This window comes from Chiroxiphia lanceolata, chromosome 7, assembly GCF_009829145.1.
Source record: "Chiroxiphia lanceolata isolate bChiLan1 chromosome 7, bChiLan1.pri, whole genome shotgun sequence".
NCBI classification, from domain to species: Eukaryota; Metazoa; Chordata; class Aves; order Passeriformes; family Pipridae; genus Chiroxiphia; species Chiroxiphia lanceolata.
The window spans coordinates 38,426,297-38,451,696 of NC_045643.1; the positions used below are offsets into that span (position 1 = coordinate 38,426,297).

The following is a 25,400-nucleotide window of genomic DNA, read 5'->3' on the forward strand; positions in this document are numbered from 1 at the left end:
ACCTGCCATCGACCAAACACCTGGTGAGGAAGACTAAGAATACTTGATAAACAGATTGAGTGACAGGGGAGCAACCCCGGTGCGTGCACAGAGCAGTTTGGAAGGTCAGGAATGACGTGATGGATGGAGCAGAACCAGGGTGATGATAAGAGAAGTGGCCTCTCAGGTCACCCAGTGGACTGACAATACAGGATTGGCTTTGGTTCTTCAAGGAGGTGCATTTCAAAGCCAGTATCAACAATGATTCCTTTCCATATACTAGGTCACATAATTCAATAAATAAATAATTCAATAAAGAACTGTATGGGGCCCTTGGGAGGCATCTTCTTTTTCCTTAACTCTTTCCAGAAGTTCATATTTATATCCAGGTGAAATATCATCTCTCATTCCCTACTGCCAAGTATTTAATGCTCTGCACAGAGCTGCAGACCCTTCCCTTTCTCCATAGGTTCTCAATTACTTCACATTTTGCTTTCCTAGGCAACCCTTCCCCTTTTTATCTGATTTCTGTCTATTTAAAGGTTTCTTACATCTTTTGAAGATGTCCAGAAATTAATACATGTTGGTGGAGTCTCTTGAGGGCGCTGTCAGCTCGACCTGCTGCTCTCTGACCCAAATCCTCGGGGTGTGCATTCCAGAAATAACTCCCAGGCTCAATTTTTCTCCAAAGTGCTGCTTCTCAGTTAATTGGATGCAAAAAGTGACATCTTCATTAGCAAAACAAACCCTCATGGAGCGAAGGGCCAATTTTTCTTCTTGAACATGTAATTCATTATTGCCATTTCCAGCTCACATCGTAGAAGTTCCTGCAGTAAATTTATCCCTCAGTTACTGGAGCATCACCTTCAGCCTATTTTACACTGCTGGTTGATAAATCTTATTTAGAAAGACACTGAACAAGGCCAAAATTATATGCAGGATGCCAGCACCCCTTTTCCTGCCACTGAAAGGCAGCTGGTTTTGGTGTGAAACACGGCAGATCTTCAGCAGCACAGTCCAGGGCTGGAAAAGAGCATGGAATAACCCACCAGAATTACAGATGGGCTTTAAGAACTGACAGCATTATCAGGGAAATGAAAAGTTGGGATGAATATAAGATTTTTGTTCTGATGTCTGAACACAGAGGGGGAGGAAGGTGCTCTTGAGTCACTTGAGGCTGCCAGAAAATCTTGAAACTGGAAAAGCCACCAAACCAAACCCAAACCTCACTACACTTTCTGTGGTTTCTGCTCAAGTCCACAATTGCCATTTATAGGTGAAAAATTTAGTGTTCACTTGCTCTATCTACATATAACACATCCTGATCAATGGATCTTTGCACACCTACCTATATATAAGTAGTTATTTTTATATTTATATATAACACCTGGGGACATGCACATGTATCTTCACATATGTCTGTACATTGGTCTTCACTGCAGAAATAAACTATTAATGCTCATTAATACATTTCATATCATTCACTTTCAGGACTAAGTGAAACATCATAACTGAAACATCATAAATATCATAATTGAAATATGTTGCAAGTGTTGCACGGGGAAGGAGAATCCCAGAATCCCTGAGGTTGGAAAAGCCCTCCCAGCCCATGGAGCCCCCCCTGTGCCCAATGCCCACCTTGTCCCCCCAGCCCAGAGCACTGAGGGCCACGTTCACTTGGACACCTCTAGGGGTGGGGACTCCACCACCCCAAACATGTATGAGGTAAAGGGAATGCTAATGGTTAATAACATTCCTTTCATTTATTTTCTTTTTTAAGTTGCTTTGTTGGGGAAAACTGTGTCTGACTCAGATTTCACGTCACCGTTCGATGGAACATTCACAGAACCATAAAATCATTCAGGCTGGAAAAGACCTCCAGGATCATCAAGCCCAACCTTTGTCTTTGCTCTGAGAATAGGAACTTGGCTTTCTGGGGGACAAATATTCCCAAATCATTAGGAAAACTCCTGCTGTAGGTGAGAACGTGGCAGCTCTGATCCAGGTTAACTCACCAGGCCAGACTTTATCCGCGCTCCACGAATATCCACGTGCTCAGCAGTTCCGAGCTGGAAAGACAGAAAGCTGCAGGATGACTAAGGCAGAGGGAGATGCTGCTTTGCATTTCAATCACCCCCAGTTTTACAGCAGAAAATATTTTCTTGTGCTTAAGTCATTTAAATCTTGAGTTCAGTCAGTCCTCCTTATCCAGCAGTAACCTCTCAGGGCATGATGGACCAACATCCTGACATCACAGGTGCTATATTTAACCTCCTGAGGTAACCACCTGGACTTAACAAGCATTTTAAGCATTGAAAAAGGACATTTCAATACATATTTGTGTCACTGTGTCTATTTTTAACCCACCCTCAGTAAGCTCCTTCTCCTTCTTTTTGCCATTCCCAACTGGGAGGCTTCGCTGCCCGTTTTGGTCTCACGGATAGAAACACTGTGGGGAGTATTTTTACAAAAAAAGGCATGTTTACCAAAAAAAATATGCAGTGAAAGGGCTTGGTTAGACAGTGCAAGGGGTTGTCTTTGAATTAAATAAACATATACATGTATATATTTCTCTGAGCCTTCCCTTTACAGCTGGAAGGACGTTAAGCCAGTATTTTTTATTCTGAATCAAACCAGGCCTTGTCAGGGCCTTGGTTTGTGAAGGAAAAGAGTTTTTTAGGAGAAGATAAAAGCTGAATTCCACTTTTTACTTCAGTGCTGCTTATCCTCTTTCTCAAAGTATTAATAGAAAGCATTAGATCATAACGAATAATAATCTTGGAGGTAACACCATCAAAATGCTGCGATTAAATCACCTACATGTCTTATTTTCAGGTCTATTTTTTGACCCTGACATGTTGATATGGGGTGAGTAGCAGCACAAGGTAGTGTAAACCACTGCATGGTGTGTAAACCAACCACTTATTCTCCTGCCATGAGCCAAAAAGACTGTGCTGGAAGAGGAGGATTAAAGGAATATTGGTATGAAACCAAAATTCATTTCATGCTTCTTCCCCGTGTTTCTGGACAGAGAAGGAACTGTCGCCTCACTCATCAAATTATTTGGGTTATATAGATTACAGGACTGAAGATTTTAGTATGGAAAGTGTTCAGCCAGGATATTTCAAAGACTGAATCCTCGAGAGAAGATTCCAAGGAGGGAAAAAGAAAAAATCCAAACAAATCCAAACTGAAAAGAACAGGAACAAGATGCTGAATATTTTTGAATTTTTTTTCACAATGAGATATGATGGAGCAAAGAGAAATCACGTGAAGAAATGCACCTCAACCTGACTCCAGTTAGTTGTAGAAACCTAAAAATGAGGTTAATATTTAAGTATTAAAATCTCAGTAAAAGATCCCCTGTATTGACACAGGATATTCAGTGTGGCCATTGGCACGAAGGGTCATTCCCCTCACATGACAGGTCTGTCACAGCCTCCCCTGTGCTTTACTTAGGTCCTTTGAGAATCCCAAAAGAAAATATTTACCAACAGGATGATGTCAAACAGCCTTATTTATCTCCCCCACCAATGTTCCCAGGACAGCAGCAGGGGTTTGACACAGGCACTGGGCAGAACAGGAGATACACCAAAGGAAGGGTCCTCAAAAATTCAAAGCCAGCTCTGATTGTCTTGATCCAAATTCCTAATGGGAGCTGACGTGGGAAGCTGAGATACAGCACCCAGCTCTCATCTGCAACTCAAAATCTTCAGGTTTTGGAACAATAATTGAAGTTAGTAGAAACCAGGAAAGGAAGGTGAAGTTCATCTCAAGTCTTTTCTCCTTCCTGCTGTTTATAAGATAAATAAACATATTTTTAGAACATGCCTCGACTTTCCAAACCTACAAGTTTTCCTAGACCTGCATCCTTCTCCCTGAACTCAGTTGAGCCTTGCAGGGAATTTGGAGCAGTTGTTTTTTTATGGATCTGAGCTGAAACAATTTATTGGGAAACCAGAAGCCACTCCGAGTTCCTTTCTATCCCAGACCACCCTCAGGGCACTTCATAAGTGCTCACATTTCTAACAAAGCTTGGCAGCAGGGAGGTCTCACGTGGCATTGTACAGCTCTGCCAACTTTCCACATCACCCCAACAAAGGGATGGATTAACACAGCTGTAACATGGAGCCATTCCCTGCTGTAAATCCTCTGGGATGAAGGGACAGGGCTGAACATGCCCTTTGAAACCACAATCAGTGCATCACCTTAATTCTGCAACCAGCTCTGCTGCCTTTTTCTGTTCAAAAACTGCCCTGATGTTGCTGAAGAATATTCGTGCCCCACGTGAGAACAGGGGGAAGAAATCAAATATTCACTACTTAGCCCTCCATGCCTTTTTTCTCCAAGGACCTGCTTTCTTCCCAAAAGGGAAGAGAATAACAGAATCCCAGAATTGTTAGGGTTGGAAGGGGGACCACCCAGTCCAACCTCCTGCCAAGGCAGGGTCACCTGGAGCAGGTGACACAGGAACACACCCAGGTGAGTCCAGTTTCCAGGCTCCACACCTTCCCTGGGCAGCTGTTCCAGGGCTCTGCCACCCTCATGGAAAGAAGTTCTTCCTCCTGTAGAGGTGGAACTTACTGTGGTTTAGTTTATGGCCACTGCTCCTCGTCCTGTCACTGGGCACCACTGAAAAGTCTGGCATCACCCTCTTGGCACCCCTTGGAGTTATTTATATGCCTTGATGAGATCCCCTCTCAGTCTTCCCTTCTCCAGACTAACCAGGCCCAGCTCCCTCAGTCTCTCCTCACCACAGAGATGCTCCAGACCCTCATCATCTCTGTGGCCTCTGCTGGACCCTCTCCCTGCCTTTCTTGTCCTGAGGAGCCCAGAACAAACTCTGAATAGGAATTGAGTGATTGAGGTAACACTCCCTTTCACTTTGCTTGGGCAAAAGAAGAAAAGAACTATCAGTCTTCCCCCTTCCAAGGGTTTTCAAATTACTGCAGGGTTTATTTGGAGCTTCTGGTAAAATGGCCTCATGCTCTGCCTCTGGACCCCTCTGACTTCCCTGTAGTTCCTGCAGTTCCTGACTGACACCAGCTTGTCCAAAGATCACAAAAGCTGCTGTGAAAGCAGGTCAGGATTTAGATCAAGAATCTACTCAAGAAGTCCCAGAATAATTAAATCTTCCCACCAATATTCAGTTCCTGCACCGTTAGCCCTCTCATCCTGCAGGATGCCAAGCAGTGGACTAAAGTCCCCATGCCCAGATTTTGGTGTCACAGCCTTTAAATGCAACCTGGGTCTGAGACTTTTTTTTTTTTTAATTTCTTTTACTCTGCCCATTTAAAAGGAACATATTTCTGTGAAAGGTTCCAACTGTAAAACCGGGGTGGACATTGCAACGTGCTCCACATTCCAGCCTTGCATGGCTGGAGTGGTGTCTCATATCCTGAAATACCACCTGCAGCAGCCCATGAAATATTAAGGCTCCCCTCTAGCTGTGGCCAGGAATACCTCGCGGCAGCAGTTCCCAGGGGCAGAACGCTCCGAGAAAGGTCACTGACACCGCACAAAGGGCACCGACACAGCGGCCACCGGGAGCAATTCTCCTCGGCACTATTATTAACAGCCCCGAGCAGCCCTCGGGAATCTGCCGCGGCTCCCACGGCCCCAGACAATGAGCGAGCCTGCTGCAGAAGGCAATTAAGGGACATTTAATGGCAATAAAGGGACGCTTAATGACAATGGGGAATGATACCATCACAAATAACATCCCCAGTCTCCTTTGCCATCGTACCCTGCTGTCCTAGGAGCAACATCCTCAGTGGTGTGACCTGCAGGAGCTCAGGAGACTTCTGCAAACTGAAGTGATCCCACCAGTGGCATGAACAGGGATCTTACCTGGATAACCCACCCCAAGGACTCCTCGAGCCCCTCTGCTCTGGAGCCAGGCTGGGAGAGCTGGGGGGGTTCTCCTGGACAAGAGAAGGCTCCAGGGAGACCTTAGAACACCTTCCAGGGCCTAAAGGGGCTCCAGGAGAGCTGGAGAGGGACTGGGGACAAGGGATGGAGGGACAGGACACAGGGAATGGCTTCCCAGTGCCAGAGGGCAGGGACAGATGGGATATTGGGGAGAAATCCTTCCCTGGGAGGGTGGGGAGGCCCTGGCCCAGGTTGCCCAGAGAAGCTGTGGCTGCCCCTGGATCCCTGGAAGTGTCCAAGGCCAGGTTGGAGCCACCTGGGCTGGTGGAAGGTGTCCCTGCCCAGGGCAGAGATGCCCCCCAAGCCCCCAGTCCCTCCCCATTCCCACACGGGCTCAGTCTCACACAGAGATCTCTCCACATTTTCCCATTCCTATGTCAAAAATTACTCTGGCTTTTAATGCACCTTTTCTCAGCAATAGGGGATCAAGGAGGAAGAAACTTAATTCATTAAATAGTTCTAATTTCAGAGAGTCTGGCAGACTTTCAGCTCGTTTCTTTTGAAAACAATTCCAGGGGAGGCTGAACTCCTGGTGACTTCATGGGGCTTTTTATAAAGCGACTTAATGAGGGTGGAGGGACAGAAACAGCTGCAGAGTCACCCTGGCTGTGGCAGAGATGCCCTGAGCTTTCAGCAAGGCCACCCCCCCCCTTCCATGTCTCCCAGGGAAGATGCTCATGGAACACGTTGGTTTTCAGGGAAGGAGACAACTTACCTTCAATTTGGGAACGTCTCGCGACAGATCCTGATCACGTTCTCAGCCTGTGCTCCTTTGTGTTGGCTTAATTAATAATTAATAATTCCCTTCCCAATCTGAACATTCAGCGCTGATCGGGTTCCACCGAGTTGAAACACTTTCCGTGCTGAAATTCCCCATCAAGAACATCTCTGCTGAAAAGTACAACTGAAGACCAAAACACTCTCGCAGAAGCGCGTTGTTGATCCACAGGTTTCTGAGCAACAGATGTTTCTGTTCGTCCCATTTGTTTGGCTTTGTTTTGCAAAGCGAGTAAATCGTTTTCAGGTGTGAAAGGGAGTCGTTCCCATAATGAAACCGGCTGTGGAAAAACAGCCCATGGAAAAACAGCAGCAAAGGTGGCAATGGCAGGTTTGCTGAGGAAGGACTGTTGTTAAAAAGCAGAAACGACACAGACTAAGGCAAGACTAACGACGGGCTGTCCTAGGCAGTCCAGGCACCACGGAAAACCCTGTGGAATCGCTGTGAATGTCTGAGCTAAAAGCTCATCCTGAGACAAAAAATTAACTTTAAGGGGTTACTGGTCTGCCCAACAGGTCATTAAATTACTCCCTCACGGTGATTTGGGCTAAGAGGGGTTTTGAGCAGCACGTTCAGCTGCCGGGTTAGAGGAGAGATGATGGTCGCAAAAACAGGAGTGGCACAGGAGGGACTGGACAGGGATAAGCCCCGTTCCCATGGGTGGAATAAGAGGATCTTTAAGGTCCTTTCTGACTCAAACCATTCTGGGATTCCACGACCTCTGCTTTAGGAACACAGAGCCAGCTGAAATCCATTGAGCTCCAGCTCTACAGCAAAACCCAGGAGCTTTTAAAATCAGCTGCAAAAGCTCCACCCCGAGCAGGATCTCACCTCAAATACTGAACAGAAAAGCCAAAATCCTGACTCCAGTAGTGCCCTTGACCCGGGATCCTCCTTCCATCCACAAGAACCTCTGCTGGTCCCAGTTTGCCACGGCTGGTTTCAGCTGGGAATGTTGTAGACTAATAAATAAGATGTTGCCATAAAAAGGCCACAGGGCTTCCATCCCCCTGACAGATCCCAGAGCTGACTGAGCCCCCTGGATACAGCAGAATTCCCGGGGATAAAGAGCTTTTAGTGTGAAGTATTTGCTGATAAAAAGGAGGACCCTGCCCCCATCTGGCCTCCCTGAAGGGAGCAGGAGCTTCATATCCTGAGGTGGAAGGGACTCACGAGGATCATCGAGTCCAACTGTGGGTCAAGACTTCCCTTCCTTCACCAGCTCACCCTGTTCCCTGCAGCACCTTTGGCATCCCAGGCATGGCAGATCCCGAAGGAATTCCCTGGCCAGCTTGATCCCAACAGTTTGGTTTAGCTGTTCCTCTGATATCAGAGAGTCAGAGAACCACAGAATCAGCTGGGTTGGAAGGGACCTCTGAGATCATCAAGTCCAACCACCGTGGTTGCCAGCCCAAGGCACTCAGTGCCACATCCAGTCTCATCTTAAAAACCTCCAGGGATGGAGAATCCACCACTTCCCTGGGCAGCCCATTCCAATGCCATGAATTCAGGTTTCAAAGCCATAACCCGGGTAAATAATGACAGGATTCAACAGGACAAGGCCCTCCCTCTTCAACATTTACGCTGAATCTTTATATCTTTTAAAAAAAAAATAGTTTAAACTTAGTGTAAAAGAAAGTTTAGTTTTCACTGTCCCCAGAGATCTGCATCTCTTTGCAAGACCCCAAGAGTTGCCTACATATATGTACATGCACACATATTTATATTTGAAGGAGAAAAAAGCCTTCCAGTTCTGAAGAATGAAGGCAAAAAGCAAATTGGAGCTGAAAAATTAATAACGAGAATTAACTCTATTGGCTATTGCCAATGTTGTCGACCATTCTGCAGTTTTGCATCTAATTCGACCTCATATTAAAATAAACCCATTTTCAGAGAGAATAAATCAATGCAAATAGAGAGTAACAACATAACCTGTCATTTAAAAAGTGATAAACAGGATCAAGAAAGTGCTGTATCAATTAAAGAAACAACAATGAGGGAGAACACAGCAGTCTGACTTATACAGTGGAGGGAAAAAAAAGCCAAAAAGGAACATTTTGTGTTAAAAAGTCTCTTTACAGCTCCGTGCCCCACAGGTAAAAGCCTGAGGAATGCCCAGTTCAGAGGAACCCTGTGCTAAATCACACAAAAATAATGTGTGATGGTGGTGGCTTCTTTTTGAACCACCTTGCATTTTATTGCAGTCAAAGGAAAACCAAGAGCAGTTCTCAGGGAAGTTGTAGCAAAGCCAAGGAATAACCGAGTTCCGAGGAAAAGGAACATTCCTTCACCCACCAGCAAAGACGTCCCAGGAGAACCTTGGAATCCCAGAGTGGGTGGGGTTGGGAGAGACCTTAAAGCTCATCCAGGTCCATGTAATCTTTAAACCCAGCCTTGGCTCCATGGGTTTTGCTTTCCAAGAAGTTCCCTGTAACCCTCCTTGTGACTCCCCAGTCCCCCCGTGTGTCCCTCCTCCCTGTTCCCATCTCACAGCCCCGGGATTCAGCATTTTCGACAGGAAAACAGCATTTCACACTCATTTTAATTCCCGTTCTGCACAGACTGATCACCAAACTTGTCCCTAGCAACCCTCCCCAAACAAGCCCCCCTCTCCCAGGTTTGGCAGAGCTGCACATTTCACCCCAAACAGCCCCAAGATCTCGGTCAGAAATCATATATTTGCTTGAGAAGCTTCACTGCAACTCATGCACACACAAGGTTTAAAGCACACAGGCACGTTCTGACAAGTGATTTCACCTCAAAAACCATAAATACTGGCAGGTTTTAAAGAATTAGCAGTTCTGACATCACCTATAAATGCACATATAGGATGGCACAGAGCTCCCCACCCCAAATCCAGACCAAATTTGTGTTTGTTCCACTCCAACAAGAATCAAAACAATGGGATGAGTTCCCTTCAGCTCCACGAAAACCAGATTTTAAGAGACAGAAAGAGGCAAAGGGGCAGCAATTCAAGCAATGTCCTGATAAAACTACAGGGGGGGGGGGAGTTGCTTAATAGAATCATGGTTTTAATTTATTATAATAAATAGCTTTATAAAATGTTTTAGCTGAATTACTTCAATATCCAAGCGTGAGTTCAGACTCCAGTGCTCCAGCTGGGAACTTCCAGCCCTCCAAAGTCTCAGGATTAATCTGAAGCCATAATTTAACACGTTCTGGAATGAGATTTTATTGCAGTCTCAGCATCAGCCACATTTCTTTCAGAAAGGAGACAAAGGGAAGTACAAAGTCCAAGGGATCCCAGGGAACCTGACCCCGCTCAGGTGATCCACGTGGACACACAGGGATGTGACTTGGCATTTGTAAACAACAGCCAGGCAGGAGGAGGCAATGCCAGCGTTGGGAGGGTCACCTGGGAAGTTCATACTCCAGGAATTGCAGGTTTAATGCTGGAGGGTGGAACTGGAGCCAGTCCTTGGTGGGTTCCCTCCGACGCAGGCTCGGAGCTGAGCCCTGGGGCTGCAGGATTCCAGGCTTTGGAGAAGAACTTGGGAAGAAATGTGTCAAAAACATTCGTGGGAACATCACATGGACAGAGTTAAACTGGATCCTCTGTCATACACCCCCAGTTTTATTTCTTGCCCACGGACATGCTCACCCTGAGCTGGTTTGTTCGGTTATTTTTTAGCCTCTCCAAGACAATCCCTCTTTTCTTGGCCCCCTCTCCCACCCTCCCTGGTGGTTTCACCACCAATCCTTTCCTTCAGGAAGGATTCACACAAGGTGACACTGAGCTGATGATGCACAAAGAACCACTCCCAGCCTCCCAGGGAAAGCAGCATTTTCTGCCTTCATTCACTCTCAGCCAAGTTTTCTACAGTTACAAAGGGGAAAAGCTTAAAAACCCCTCCCAACTCGGTCCTTACTCACCCCAAATCAACCTTCAGAGGCTGAGGGTGGTGCAGGACCCACTGCACTGTGGATAAAGCTCCAATGCAAGATAAAAATGAACCACTTGTAAGGCGAGAAGGGAATTTCTGCTCGTGATTCCAACACAGGCTGTAAAAAGTCACAGTGGCAGCCCCTTGTAATTTGTCATTTTTGTCCATTTAATGCACTCACTGCAACAACAGACTCCAGTCACATCTGTGTTTCCTGTCAGGGCACATCTCTACTTCCAACATTTTCCTTCCTTAGTCCCATCCCTGCCCAGGGATGCAGCACTGGAAGGCTTCAATCCCACTCATCCCACCGAGCTCCAAATGGCTTTTCAGCCCTAATTCCAGTGCCAAAGAGAACCTCCCACCAGCCAGAGAGGAAGGAGCCACTTCCACCAGGAGGTTCCAAGGCCAAGGATTCCTGGACTGAGTTATTTAAAACAGGAATCCCAGCCAAGCACCCTGAAACAAGGACAAATCCCATCTTTCCCATCCCAAAGCGGGCTGGGTGATGCCTGATCAATGGAAAGCACTTGGGATGGAGGGGAGAACGGTCACAAATCCATCACAAATCACCTTAGAACTGCTGTGTGGGGAGGGAAAACCCACTTGTTTCCACACTCTGAGATGCTTCTATAGATATATTTCTATTCTAAGGAAATGGAAGTTGTAGCATAGGAGGAAAACTGGGATTGTGGAATTAGTTTTAGGCACTTGAGCTGCAGAGGCTGTGGAAGGGGCCTGTCAGGTCCATTTACTGCTCACACACTCCCCCTACACCCCCAGGATGCACAGGGGGGCAGCTCCTCAGCCTCCCTGAAAGGAAAAAGATTAACAAGTGAAGCCTGGGAGACCCCTGCTCACATTTTCCAACTTTATATTCCACCTCTCCTCACAATTAAAGGCCTGGGTAACTTTCAGATTCCAGAGGCAGCACATGCTAGAGACCACTGACCAAATTTATTACCTGCTAAACCAAGAGAAACATTTTAAGTATTATTGAAAAAGGCCTCAATGCGATTTTTTTGCTCCTAAAATGCCACTCTGCAGCATAAACTTCAATAACCAGTTTTTAAGGCCTCTCCCTTCTCTGTAGAATATCCTAAGGAAGAATTTCATATCCTTAGAAGGAATTTCACGGAGAACAAAGGCAAAGCTGGAAGCCAAGGCAGCACAACACCGAGGGTGAAACACAACCAAGGTCACAGCTCAGGGTAAGACAATCCAACAATTCCCAACAATCCCCAAGTGGAGCTGGGAGCAGCACTGATGCAAAGTTCCCTTGTTTTTTCTATGGACAAAGCTAGGAGAAAAACGGGAATTGTCCTGCAGGGAAAGGAAAAAAAAGCTGTAAACAAGAAGCTGAGCCACAAAGGGTCTGAGAGATCAAAAGTTTGGCTGCTCTTCTTGGGGACTGAAACGTTTTTAACTTCCCACACGTGAACTTCAAAGCACCATCACAGAAACCATTCCAGGGGGGTTTGGAATCGTTGGCAACGGGGTGACAACCCCCACCACCCCCCCCAGACTGGAAATCAGCATTTAAAGCCCAGCTGGGAGTGCCAAGCCCTGGACAAGCTGCAGGCACAGGATGTGTCGGTGAACATCAGGCACCTCTGAGTTGTGGCCACATCTGCCCCCAAAAATACAGAAGAGACACAAAACTCGTGGCTACACGTGCCATGGCACACCTTGGCTGGAGCTGGGTTAAGGCTGGCTTGTTTCCACTGTCCCCCACACAGAAACCAGCTCAAATATTGGGTTATAAACCCCTCAGGGCACCAAAGACACCGTTCACCAGCCAGGCTGGGTGTGCAGGGACCTCCAGCTCCTCGGGGGCTGCTCCTGAGCCCCAGGGGAGGGCAACCACGAAAGTGGAAGTGGCCAAGAGAGGGGAAGAGCAAACCCAAGACAAGCCCTGTGTAAACACACAATGTCTGGTCAAACACAACCCACACCTGGAGAAACCACCACACACGGACACAGAAACGCTACAAAGGTCCAAACGAGCAGCAAATACCCCAATACAGCTCCATCACTGCCCTCTCATTAACAACAACTCCTTTTCTTAACAACCAACCCCCAGCCTGAGTGAACGAGCCCGGAGCTGTCAGCGTTTAACACCTCGGAGGGATCAAAGCAAAGACTCACAAACCAAACACTTGGGTTTAGAAGCAAAGTCTGCTTTTTCTTTCTTTTTTTTTTTCTTTTTTTTTTTTTGTTTTCCAGACTAGAAAATGTACAATTCCATTCCATGTGTGTGCACAGAGCTCGTTGCTTGTAGATACTGTCAGAGAGACTGAGAGAGCCTCTGCAGGAAATTGTTAATTCTTCAAACATTGATACAGTTTGCAATACACCAGTTAAATACCAAGATCTATGTGCATGCACTATGGGTATATGCATGTACACCTTAATGTTTAACAGAGACAGCACATCCCCCGGCCAGGGAGCCTCAGAGATACCAAAAAACCAGATTAAAAAGGTCAATTCTTTCCCTGCCTTTGTTAAAGACAGATTTTTGAGGCTGCCTCCCTTCCCTTTCCCCGGGGATCCACGTGCTCCCAGGGAGGCAGGAACACCACCAGCCAGATTATCCCAGAGAGAAGCACCTTAAAAAGTTCAAACTGAGCTTTTTCTGTAAAATGCCTTTTCCATCCTCCTCAGGAAGGGAGGGACACCTGAAGCACAGGTTGGTTTCGTTCTGCTGCCCTCCCCAAACCTCTCCAACAGAAGAGCCTGTGATTAAGGCCACGTGCACTCCCACAGCCCTGACGTGTCAAACCACCATCCCAACTGCCTCCAGCCTCTAAAATGGGAATTCTGGACACCTCCTGCACGGGAACAGGCATCCCACCAGGTGCTACAGCAAGGAAAGGTCATCCTAGTGTTCCAAAAGTGCTCTGGGGACCATGCAGGGAGTTCTCTTTTCACCTGCAACTCGTGTGGGTCACTTAGAGCCTTCCAAGTAGTGTCATGTTTTGTCCCCATCCAGTTCCCTATTGATAGATCTGCACATTTATGTAGCAAAGAGTTTTTTCCTCTGAAAAACACTTCATTAGGGTGTGACTTGTATGACTCCAGTGGGACTGTCAAACACACTTTTGTGCCTCCTCTTTGGTTTATAAAAAAAAAAAAAAAAAAAAAAAAAAAAAGACATTTTTCCCTTTTTGACAGCTGAAGGTACTTTTAGACCCGAATCAACCAACCAGCAAAGGAGAGCAGTGGGCAGGATGTGCACCTGCAGCATCACCCAAACAACAACTGCAACAGGAAAGGAAAACCCACCTCCTTTTAAACTCTCAGGCAAATTTGGCCAACACTGTCATTCAAATCTCAATCCAGGTGTGCCCCAACCCATTCCAGCCTCCTCCCTACCCAAAACATCCTGTGGAAAAGCAGCCATGGGCTGAAGGGAGGGTCTGTCTGTCCAGTTGTGGGAGCCAAGGTCTGGTGGACACAGAGGGAGAGCCCTGGGACACGAGGCCATGGCCATGTCCCACGTTGGTGCTGCTGCCAGCAGGCTGATTGAGAGTCACACACTGCTCTGAACGGATTGCAAGGAACTAAAGTTGAGGTATAAATATACACAAATATGTACAGTTCACATACAGGAAAATAGGGTTGCATTTGTAACATCGGTAACCTTAAAAATACTGGAGGAGTTGATACCTAAGCCAGTGATTTGTTGCTGATTTAACTGGAATAATGAAGCCAACATCTTCCACTAGAGAGGGCTACAATGGGATAATAAAACTCTAAATTAAAAGCTCCTTTCCTCTTGCTTCATCTTCCCCACGCCCAAGGCTGGACTGTCCCGAGGGGCTGCAGCTTCTAAAGGTTGGTCACAGCTTTGAAACGGATCCTCCCAGGAAACCAAACCAAACTGGAGCCAGGGCTGCACCTTTTCCCTCTGGGAATGGTCCTCGTTCCTGTACACTGTGTGTGGGCAGCTATGTAGAAAATACAGTTGCAATCAGTTCAGTATAAATACATCCACCCCACCGCCTCTGCCGGGGAACAGCTCCCCTGGAGCAAGGTCTGTGCAAAGAGGGCACCAAAAATCATCTGATCTTAAGTCTTGACATCATCCACTCCAGTCCTTGGCACAGCCTGTGAACAGAAGGGACAATGGTTAAGGGATTCATGCACTTCTGAGGAGAACTCCAAAGGTAATTCCATGGCATCAGCTGAAATTCTTCCCGTGAATCATTTCCAGGAAGTATCCACGCCAAGTGTGGCGTTCCCTACACCCTGTTATGGAGTGAGACACCTCAGATCCTGGCACTTCAGGACACGAAGGTCTCTCTAACTGGGATTACTCTTAATAAACCAGAACAGATTCCAGGTCATTCCCACTGGGCTCTCATTAAGCCCAGTTCACACACAGTTTTATCTCTGTGAGGTGAGACCGTGGATTTGATGTAAAATTTGATTTTCTGACCATACTGATCCTAAGCCAGTGTGTCCTGAGCCCAAAATAAGTGTCAGGATTATTAAGTGGGGAGGCCCTGGAATGAAATTCCCAGAGAAGCTGTGGCTGCCCCATCCCTGGAAGTGTCCAAGGCCAGGTTGGAGTAACGTGGGATAGTGGGAGGTGTCCCTGCCCATGGCAGGGGATGGGACAAGATGATCTTTAAGGTCCCTTCCATCCCATCTGGGATTCTGGGATTATTATTCTGGGATTATTACTGAGAGGGGAGGAATGTGTGTTAAAACCAAACACTAGAATAACCCCCCCAAATAACTCCAGAGCCAGGAGCCCCTCTTACCCCTCTCCAGTTAGAGCACAGCAGGCCTGAATGTGCCACTGGTGATCCTTAATGGAAGTGAGCTTCAGGAACTGGGAGATCTCAGCCACTGTCATGCACTCCTTCACATCCTGCTTGTTTGCAAAGATCAGCAAACCTGCTTTTTTCAAGTCCTGGGGAGAGAGGAGAGAAGAGAAGATGATGACAAAGCAGCCCTTGGAGGCAAACGATGTGATACCAAAGAGAACCCTGAGCCCCAGCCAAAAATCCTGCAGGAAAACTGCTGCAGGGGGACATGGAAGGGCAGGAAACCCTTTGAGCCAGCAGCCCCCAAACATCCAGGCTTTGCCATGGATGATGTGTAAAACTCAGCACAGCGTTCTGCTGTGCTCCAGGAGGATCAGAGCACCTGTATCCCTGTGCAGCACTGAATTTGGGAACAAGGACTCCTTGGAATTACACCAGTGCAGGGGTTATTATGGAAAATGTCTCCCTTGGAAAGCAAAAAGGTGTTCCCAGGAAGCCAAGCCAACTCAGGCATTAACTGCCTGTCGGGCACACTGATGTTTACAGGCAGCAAAATTAATTCCCAAACCACCACCTGGTCCAGAAAATACTTGGAACCAACCTGGGAAACTCAATTTTGCCTTAACAGGAGCTGAATGGAACCCCTGGGCAGAAAGGAAAGATTTCCAGGAGCAAAGAAAAGCCATTTAAAATAAATATTTGAGTTTCCTTTCAGCCTGTAGGTATTGCTGTTCTCTCCAAACAGCCTGGAAACATCCTGCTGGACAACAATGGGCACATTCACTGGGGGGTGGGTCAGGAATCCCATCCCAACATGGAGCAAGGGCTCCTGCAGCCTGGAATTCTGCACCTTCCTCGTGGCAAATCTGAATTAACAACTTCTGCATCTTCCTTTGTTAGGAAACAGAAGATGCAGATTAGAATTTACTTGATTGACTACAAGTTAAACATAAAAAAATTAAAAAAAAAATTAAAAATAAAAAAAAAAAAAAAAAAAAAAAAGAGAAATTCAAGGCACTGGTTTTTTTCTCCAAGGAAATCCATAGGCAGGGCTTTGCCCTTCCTGCAGTCCAGGGACCGTGGCTGTAGCTTAAATATAGGCGCCATATTTTGGGATGTAATGCCATCATTTTCATGCAGATTTTTTTACTCCGACACTTAAATGTGGAAGCTCAGCATCACCTCACACACACACACACTGATCCAGTTTGCATTCAGGTCGTGCCACAGGTACTGCCTGGCTTAGACATCAGGATTTATGGCTCAGAGCCAGAGAGCTCAGGTTTAGACCTGACACAGAGCTCAGGTTTAAACAAGGACTTTGCAATTTAGCAGCTTCCACTCTCCCCTGTAATTCCAAACACAGAGCAATGGACGGCCATGGGCTGCCTGTTCCTCCAGTTTTACACCTGGTTGCCATAAAACACATCATTATTTCACTGAAAACAGAACATCAGGCAACCCCCAAGTTATCAAAAAAGTGACTGGTTTATTGCAGGAAACAAGGGGTTTTTTAAAGGATCTAATTCAGAGATTAACATGGATTGAGGTATAAACACCACAGAACCATCGACAGGTGCCAAGTGCTGTTTCCCTGAAGGAGTCTGACAAATTTAGGATCAATTTACAGTTTATTGGGAGTTTCACAAAAGACAGTGCAGGGTGGAAATCTGCTTCCCTTAACATGTATCACACAGATAAATATTAAATATATTAAAGACCCAAGGTTTACTCACCTCGTGTGCCAACATTTTATACAGTTCTTCCTTAGTCACAGAGATCCTCTCTCTGTCTGTGCTGTCCACCACAACTATCACAAACTGCAAAAAGTGAAATTATTAGAGAACAAACCTCTTCTGTGTGGCCAAATGTTCCTGGGTCCTGCCCAGGGCCCTGCTCCCATCCCATTATCCAGCTAGATTATCACCCCCATCCCACCCTCTCCCCTCAGCCCCAGTGGGGAGTCCCCCAGCCCTGGGGTGGTTCCCACAGCTTGTGCTGTGGTCTGGGGACAAAGGCAGCTCTGACACAACTTGGGACTTTCTGTTCTCCATTTTTAAGGGAAAAAATTCATACTGAAAGTGAGGAAATTCTCTGTAATCCCAGGTCTGGGGTTGCTCCTTGCCTGGCACAACTGAGGCCCCACAGAGATCCCTCAAATCATTTGCTGCAGCCTTAAAAACATAAACTGTATCAGCTTTCTTTCTCTGGTTCTAAAACTAACAGGCAAATAAGGATTCAAAAAGTCCTTTGGCTCCAAACTCCAAGAGCCCACATGCAGATAAATGTCACAGAATCCTTTAGGCTGGAAAGGACCTCGAAGAGGTCACAACATCTCACAGGGGAGCACAGGAGAACAAAGGCAATTATTGTAAGAATTGTATTTAACCATAGATAAATATAATTTATAGAATATAACTGTATTGAAACCATATTTGACAGCACACAGGAGACCTTGATTTAAAGCACTATTTTTATCAAGTTATGTGCTTGATAAAATGTATAAATATATATATATATTTATATGTGCTGCAACTTCACTGCTGAAGACTTCTGAAAACTCTTTTTGGTGATGAAGTAAAGTGATGATGGGATCCCAAAGTCCTGGGGGAAAACTTTTGGAGTCTCCTCCTTATTCCTGAGGGGTCGGGACAGGTTTTGGAGGGAGTGGTCACGGACAATGAGGGAGGAACTGTCAACATGGGGCTGTGCAATCCCAGAGTGAAATCCCCACCAACAGGATTTGTGCCAGGGCATTCCCTGCCCAGGGAGGGCATTCCCTGCCCCAGGGAGGGCATTCCCTGCCCCAGGGAGGGCCCCACCTCGGTGTTGGTGTAGTAGGTGTTCCAGGAGGAGCGCAGGGACTCCTGTCCCCCGATGTCCCACATGAGGAAGCGCGTGTTGTTCACCACGATCTCCTCCACGTTGCTCCCGATGGTGGGGGACGTGTGGACAACCTCGTTCATGGAGCTGCCCGGGGAACAGGGACACTGCAGTCACCGCCAGCACCCCCCACACCGGCCTAATCCCAGAAATCCCACCCTTGGAGGGCGTTCCCAGCTCAGGGGGGAATTCCCAGACAAGGGGTGAGGGGGGGAGGCGCATAAAACCAAATAAAACCAGCAATAAAATAACTCACTGAGCTGTGGAATAATCAAATTATGGAGCTGAGAGCACACTCCTGAATACGACTGTGCTATAATCCATTACATCAGAAAGCTGGGGGAATTTCCCCATCAGAAGCTGTTTGGAGCTCACAGCTCTTCCTTCTTGGCACACGTGGGACAGAGCAGTTGTTTAGCTCCAAGAATGTGGTTAAGCCACAAGATTCCCAAGGTTTCAGGAAAACAAGAGCTCCTCATCCAGCCCTGCTGACACACCACATCCACTACATCCCGCTCTCCTTCCAGGGCAGGCCACTGAAAACAGATTTTATCCACAACCCAGTTGCTTTATGTCCAAACTTCCCCCTCCAGCACAGTCCAACAAACAACTTTTTGGAGACATCCAGTCATTAAATATTCCAAATATATTGCTTGGAGATCCTGGGTGTAACTTTGTCACTGAGACCACCAGTTTCACACCAAATAACCAAATGTGTGCTCTGGATACTCCTGAGGTTCAAACCATTTAAACTCCACTTTAACAGGCAAAAAATTTAACAGCGGTTTCAAAGCAAACCAGTTTTCCAGGAATTTAATTATTTGTTTCTTCTGATACTCTTGATGTATTTTGTCATTACACATGAGGTTTTTAAAGTTTCATCAGAGGTTTTGGTTACAGTGACAGCAATTTGAGACCTGTAAGGCGCTGGAATATTTCCTGAAGAGGACACTGGGAGCCAGGGAGCTAAAGGGATGGTCCAGAGTTCTGGAATGGAATCCCAGTTAGGAATCCCAGTTATCCAGTGTCTCACAGCATTTAACAGGAAACCTGCTCACCACACACACTTGAAGGCAAATATTGGAGAGAAGGAGAAGGACTGGGAGGACCCTAAAAATCAAATGAAGGATAACAATGATGCCTGGGGCTGATTTCATATTTAGAACCAGGTTTCAGCAGAGTTCTTTTAAAGCCTGGAAGGGACTTATGATCCCCTTTCCTTGACTGAACCCACAGCCTTTCCCATTCCAGCTGTTGGCATCTCCCAGTTTGCAGCAGGACAGGTGGGATAACACCATTTCTAACACCTTTTCTGATCACAAACTCCCATCGAGGGGAGGGAGATCTGAGCACAGAACAGGAAGGAACAAAGTGTCTGCAAGAGGGAAAATGGGATGTGCAGAGATGGGGGAGGGTTAAGGAGGGGTCAGGCAGGAGGAACAGAGCAAAGAGGGAAGGGGGATACCAGAAGAGACATGGGAAAGTCCTGTGGAGCTAAACTGGGTATAAAGGAACAGGACACACAAAGATCCACTGTCTGAAAGGGAAAATAAAACACTGAAACTGCAGAAATAAGGGGAAGAACTGAGAGACATCTGTGAGGAAGTGGAAAGTCACAGCAGTAAATGCACCAGGATGGCCCTGAGCTGTATTAAAAAACACCCTTTGCTCTATTTGTGCTTTCTAAACCATCTCACCCACTAGATAAATCCCAGCCCCATCCTTTCCCTCTGCCTGCAGCGTGAGGGCAGGAGCAGCTGGAGGTGCTGCACCAGTGCCACGTTTTGGAAAGGCAGAAGCAGGTCAGAACGTGACAAACCCCAAACGTTGCCAGAAAGCACATTTTCAATGCAGGGTTGGAGCAGCAGGGCCACATCTCTCACCAGGAATTATTCCTGGTGCTGCCTCGGGAACACTTCACATGGGAAAGGGCCAACCTGTTCCCAACACAGACCTTGAGCCGCCTGTGCCACCCAGGAGCTTCTGTGCACAAATGTGTACCCTCTTATCAAACTGCAGCTCAGGATCTGAGATAGAGAGCTCATATGAGCCTCTTGTACAGCAGGGGCACGGCTGGGGCAAGGCAAACACCAGCCAAAGCCACTGGTAAAGGCAGAGGGTGCAGGACAGCAGGAGATGGGGTCCTGGCTCCATCCTGGGATCAGCCCTCCCCCTTCATCCCGAGCCACAGACGGCACCAAAGGACATCCCAGCACACGAGTCATGGCAGGGAGAGGTGCTCAGCCACTCACAGAGCAATTTGTCTGGTATTTAAATCTGTGCAAAGGATCAGTTTGGCAACACTTGTCCCGTGGCCAACACTCACCCCAATCCTATTTTACAGAGCTGGCAAAGAGCCAAGGCCACGTGTGGTGACACCACAGGTGAGTGTGTGGTGACAGCACCTGCACAGAACCTCACTCACACACCAGGCAGAGCAGAGACCCTTCCAACCTCTCACCACCCCCTGCCAGCCGGGAGTAAAACCACCCAGGAAAGCAGCAACGTGCCCAACACGCACCTGGGAACACCCCAAAACTCCCCTCCCAACACACAGGGTCATACTCACAATTGGTACAGAATGGTGGTTTTCCCTGCATTGTCCAGGCCCACAATGATCACTTTGTGCTCTGAAATGACAACAGCACTAATAAGTCACTTCATTCATTACCGTGACATCAGCTGTGCGTGAGACGTTAGTGCCACGTTTCCCACTGGCTCCCCAAGCACACACTGCCCAGCTCCAGCTGTTCAGGCTGTGTGGGGAGCTGCTGCTCCCAGCAGGGAAGGGGCTGGAAACTCATCCCCCTCTGCAGGAACAACTGCTCAGATCACACGGGGATGCTTCCTCCTCTAAACTACCAAAGCCATGTCCCGCTGGAATCCTCTCCCAAGCTCCTACAGCAATCCCACGTGGTAAATGTTCACTTTCCCTTTGCCATGGCACTATCTTGATCTCTTGGCAAGTTAAAAAAGCGGCTTTTGCAAGCAAAACCCACAACCGGGCTGAGCTGCACCTGTGAGCAGGGAGGGAGATCCCCCTGTGCCCTCAGTGCCCTCCTTCCGTTCCAGCAGCTCTGGAACCCAGAGGACAGATTTGCCCATGGACATCTGACGGGACACACTCACCCAGCGGAGTTTTGGGTGCTACACAAACCTCCTCTGACACTCTGGAGCCCCGTGCCCAAATCAATTATTGCTCTCCTTATCACCAAACCGACTGGGAACTCCACAGCTGCTGTTGAGCACATCCAAACTTAGGATTTCCAGCATGGGTGAGCACAGCCAGCTCCCAGCCCTGTTACACAACTTTTACTGCACAAACAACCAGGACTATTCAAGTGAAAGCCCTGTGAGAAGGGGCTTTCTTCCCCCCCTGCCCACTGGTCCTCAGGGGCAACAAAAAGCCATTATAAACATTGAGATCAATGTACACTCACACTGATTTACCCCAGGGGAGAGGGAGGGGACAGGGGTCAGGTAAGTGGGGTTTTCTTGAGTTTGATTTTGCCAATACTGTGGGGTTTTGTAGAGTTGTCTCGCGTGCCACCCGATACAAACTCCAGTTTTAGTAACTTTGCATAACTGCACAGTACCGTAGAAGTCTCTGCTTAACTGAACCCACATAACTTTTAGGAACTTTTGTGATGCTATGCCAGCATAGGAAATGTTTGGGAATCAGCTGGATCAGAAGGTCTGGATGCTACAAAAATATTTTGTTGCACTCGAAATAAGTGTTAACTGGAACATAAGTGGGACATTGAACCTGCAGGTGTGAGCGCACTGAAACTCCCCCAAAAATCGAATTTCAAGGGGCCCGATGAACACGGAAAGAAGTGTTTTATAGTTAAAGTGACAACTCTGATGAGCACCTTACTCTAAGGACACAGGTGTTACAAATCACAGACTCACGGGACGGTTCGGGAAGGGAAATTATGGATCATCCCGTCCCACCCCTGCCCTGGGCAGGGACACCTTCCACCAGCCCAGGCTGCTCCAAGCCCCGTCCAACCTGGCCTGGGACACTTCCAGGGATCCAGGGGCAGCCACAACTAAAGCTATAAATAGCATTTACTCGATAAACGAGCCAGATATCGAGGTTTACCACTTCAAACCACACTCTTGCCTATAAGCCGAAACTACCCGCCACGACGCAACCCGGCCGTATTCCTTCGGCACACATTAATAATGTAACAGCGGCTGCCAGGAACGAGCACTGGGGGGACTGAGAGCAGGGGGAAAAAAAAGAGTTAAAGCCCCAAATTCCCGGAGCGGGTCTCCCCAGCCACCCTCAGCCACCCCGCGCTCACCCTGGTGGTTGAAGAGCCTCCATATCCTGGTGAAGAGGATCCCCATGGTCGGCCGGGGCGCTCCGGCCTCGCCGGCCGCGGCAGCGCGGGGGCCGCGGGCGCTCAGGGCCCGGCGCGGCGCCCCCACAGCCGGCTGGGGCCGCGCCGGGGCCGCTGCCGAGGGGACATGGCCGGCGGGCCGGGCTGCGGGCGGGAGCGGGCCGTGCCGCGGGACGGGGTGCGCTCCGGGACGGCGTGTGCTGCGGGAGCGGGTGTGCGGCGGGCCGGGCCGTGCTCCGGGAGCGGCAGTGCGGCGGCAGCGGGTGCGCGGCGGGCCGGGCTGGCGGCGGCGGCGGCGGCTCCCGCGGCCCCTCACGGCCGGGCCGGGCCGGGCGGGCGCGTCGCGCTGACGCGCGGGGGCGGCACCGCGGCCGCCATTACACGGCACCGCCTCGGGCCCGCCCGGCGCCGCCGGGGAAGGGTCCCGGTCCTCGGGCGTTCGATGTCGTGGAGTGTTTGGGTGGCGAGGGACAATAGGGATCATCCCGTCCCACCCCCGTGCCACGGGCACCTTCACAAGCCTCCCTGGGCAATCTGTGCCAGGGCCTCGCCGCCCTCGCAGCCAAGGATTTCTCCTCCGTATCCCACCGAAATCAACCCCCCGCCAGCTTAAACCCATACCCTGTGTCCTGTCCCTCCATGCCTTGTCCTCAGTCTCTCTCCAGCTCTCCTGGAGCCCCTTTAGGCCCTGCCAGGGCTCTCGGCTCTCCCTGGAGCCTTCTCTTCTCCAGGTGAACCCCCCCAGCTCTCCCAGCCTGGCTCCAGTTTATGAAGAAAATAACGTGCACTTTGCCATATAATCCCTACTGGAACACGGTGCTCTGAGGAAAACTTGGGGATAATGTGGAGAAGTTGCTCCCTAGTAGCTGAATGAGTTTGCAGAAAGGCACTTTATGCACTGGAAGGGGCTCCGAGGTCCCCCTGGAGCCCTCTCTCCTCCAAGACAAATTTCGCTGTCCAAACCTACCACCGAGTTTAAATCCTCAGGGATTTTAAACCCCCAGAAAATAAACCTCCTTGTCCAAACCCGCCACAGAGTTGAAATCCTCGGGGGTTTGAAAACCCCTGGTAATAAACAGGTTGTGCAGAGCTCTCTGTGGCAGCCTAGAGACAAGATGCGGGATCCTTGCCCTCCTTTGTCCTTTCCCCGAGCAAAACGTGGCTTTATTTTACAGAAAAACACTGCAGTGTTTCCCTTTCCTTACCTGCAAAGCTCCTGGTGTGGCTGGTGCCCAGGGCCACCTGAATGGGGCAAATCCTTTATTTTATGTGTTTAGTTTTCCCGTGACACTGGGAGTGGATGGGAATCTCACCACTGGGATTTGTAACTCCCGAGTTCATTTTCTCTAGGGAGACACAGGTGTGTTGCACAAGTGTTGGACATGCCTTCATTTCAATACCATGGGAGGGCTTGGGAAGGAAAACCCACCCCTGCACTTCCCTGCACAAGGAAATGGAGCTGTGGGAGAGACACTGTGAGGAGAGAGGGGCTGTGGAAAGGCTGGGGTTTAAGTTTAAGCTCATGTTCAGAGGTTAAAAGCTTTGCTTTATCAGCACAGAATCCCATCAAGTTCCTTTCGGTGAAAGCTTGGCCAGAGGGCAGCAGAGCCAGCCTGGAGCTGAGTTCTACCCCTCCTGGCATGGGATGTATTCTTGGATGAAGTCTCCCTGTCCTAGAAGTCTTTCAGTCCCTTTTCCAGGCCACACCAGCTCTCACTGCTGCCTCTGTTTTTCTCTACTCCTTTGCAGCCTGGCACAACAACTCATTTCCACCTTCCCTCCTTTCTGCCTGCTGTGCTGCTTCCACCTTTCCATGTGCTGCCTGCCCCCTTCCCATATGGAATCCCAGGCTGGTTTGGGTGGGAAAGGACCATGGGCAGGGATACCTTCCACTAGCCCAGGTTGCTCCAAGCCCTGTCCAACCCAACCTGGGACACTTCCAGGGATCCAGGGGCACAATACTCTCCTTTTGTTATTCCAGAGGTTTTTCCCTCTTCCCTTCTAGCAGCTTTTATTCCCACAGCAGCTCCCTGCTGTTATTTCCCTGCTGCAATACTGGCCCGTAACCAGAGCCAAGTAAGGGCAGAGTCATCGAGTTTCTGTCCATGCCCACAGGGATTCGTGTTTCCTGCTGCTCTGGAGGGGAATTTTTGGCCCTTAACAGTTGAAGGAAATAAATATCCCGATAATAAACTGTCCCAATCCATCCCCATCCCGGAGCTGGGACCGTGTGTGACCGGCAGGGAAATGGAGCAGCTCCTCCAGTGTGATGATACACGTTCCACAGGTTCAGCATCCAGCCTGCAATGGAATTAATTATTCATTAGGCCTCAATTATCCCCCTTGCTGCCGTTCCTCAGCTTGGAATTTGAGATGCTTGAGGTTCCTGTCTGTTCTCAGCTCTCCTGGAACACGGAGCGAGCCTGGAAGCCTTGGGCCTGTGGCAGGGTTGGGGGGCTGTGCAGTGTGAGAGGCACCAAAACTCAATTAAAGCAATTACTCTGATTATTTAAATAGCAAATCACTGAGATTTCCCCCCACATTGTTTTTGGGTTTTTTTGTGTGGCAGCCTGGTTTAACCTGGACCACACTGCTGCCTTTTCATGGAGAAAGTTGGGCTTCCCAGTGCTGCTGGAAGCTTTCTAGGAAAGCACTCCAAGACAGCCTCAGAATTCCCTCCTGGAAATCTGAGAAGGCTTTTTCAGGTCATGTACATTTTGTTCCCAGCAGCTCTAACACCAACAGCGGGTCATGGAGCCTTTCTGTGCGGGGGAAGAGCTTCGTGTGCCCACGGAAGGGG

General features: G+C 48.5%; 1 protein-coding gene and 1 long non-coding RNA gene across 2 annotated transcripts; both read right to left on the reverse strand.

The window, feature by feature from the left end:
- Positions 1-741: 741 nt before the first annotated feature.
- Positions 742-4,494, reverse strand: LOC116789341. The gene is made up of 3 exons (XR_004357991.1): positions 4,458-4,494; positions 1,995-2,048; positions 742-806 (listed from the first exon to the last, which is right to left on the reverse strand). It is a non-coding gene; the product is annotated as an uncharacterized LOC116789341 (long non-coding RNA).
- A 5,362-nt stretch (positions 4,495-9,856) lies between these two features.
- Positions 9,857-22,661, reverse strand: ARL5A (ADP ribosylation factor like GTPase 5A). Its single transcript, XM_032693076.1, has 6 exons — positions 22,562-22,661; positions 20,821-20,881; positions 18,191-18,338; positions 17,105-17,188; positions 15,363-15,514; positions 9,857-14,703 (listed from the first exon to the last, which is right to left on the reverse strand). The coding sequence occupies exons 1-6, from the start codon at positions 22,605-22,607 to the stop codon at positions 14,655-14,657; spliced, it is 540 nt and encodes a 179-aa protein (XP_032548967.1). The 5' UTR covers positions 22,608-22,661; the 3' UTR covers positions 9,857-14,654.
- Between the last annotated feature and the right edge of the window lie 2,739 nt (positions 22,662-25,400).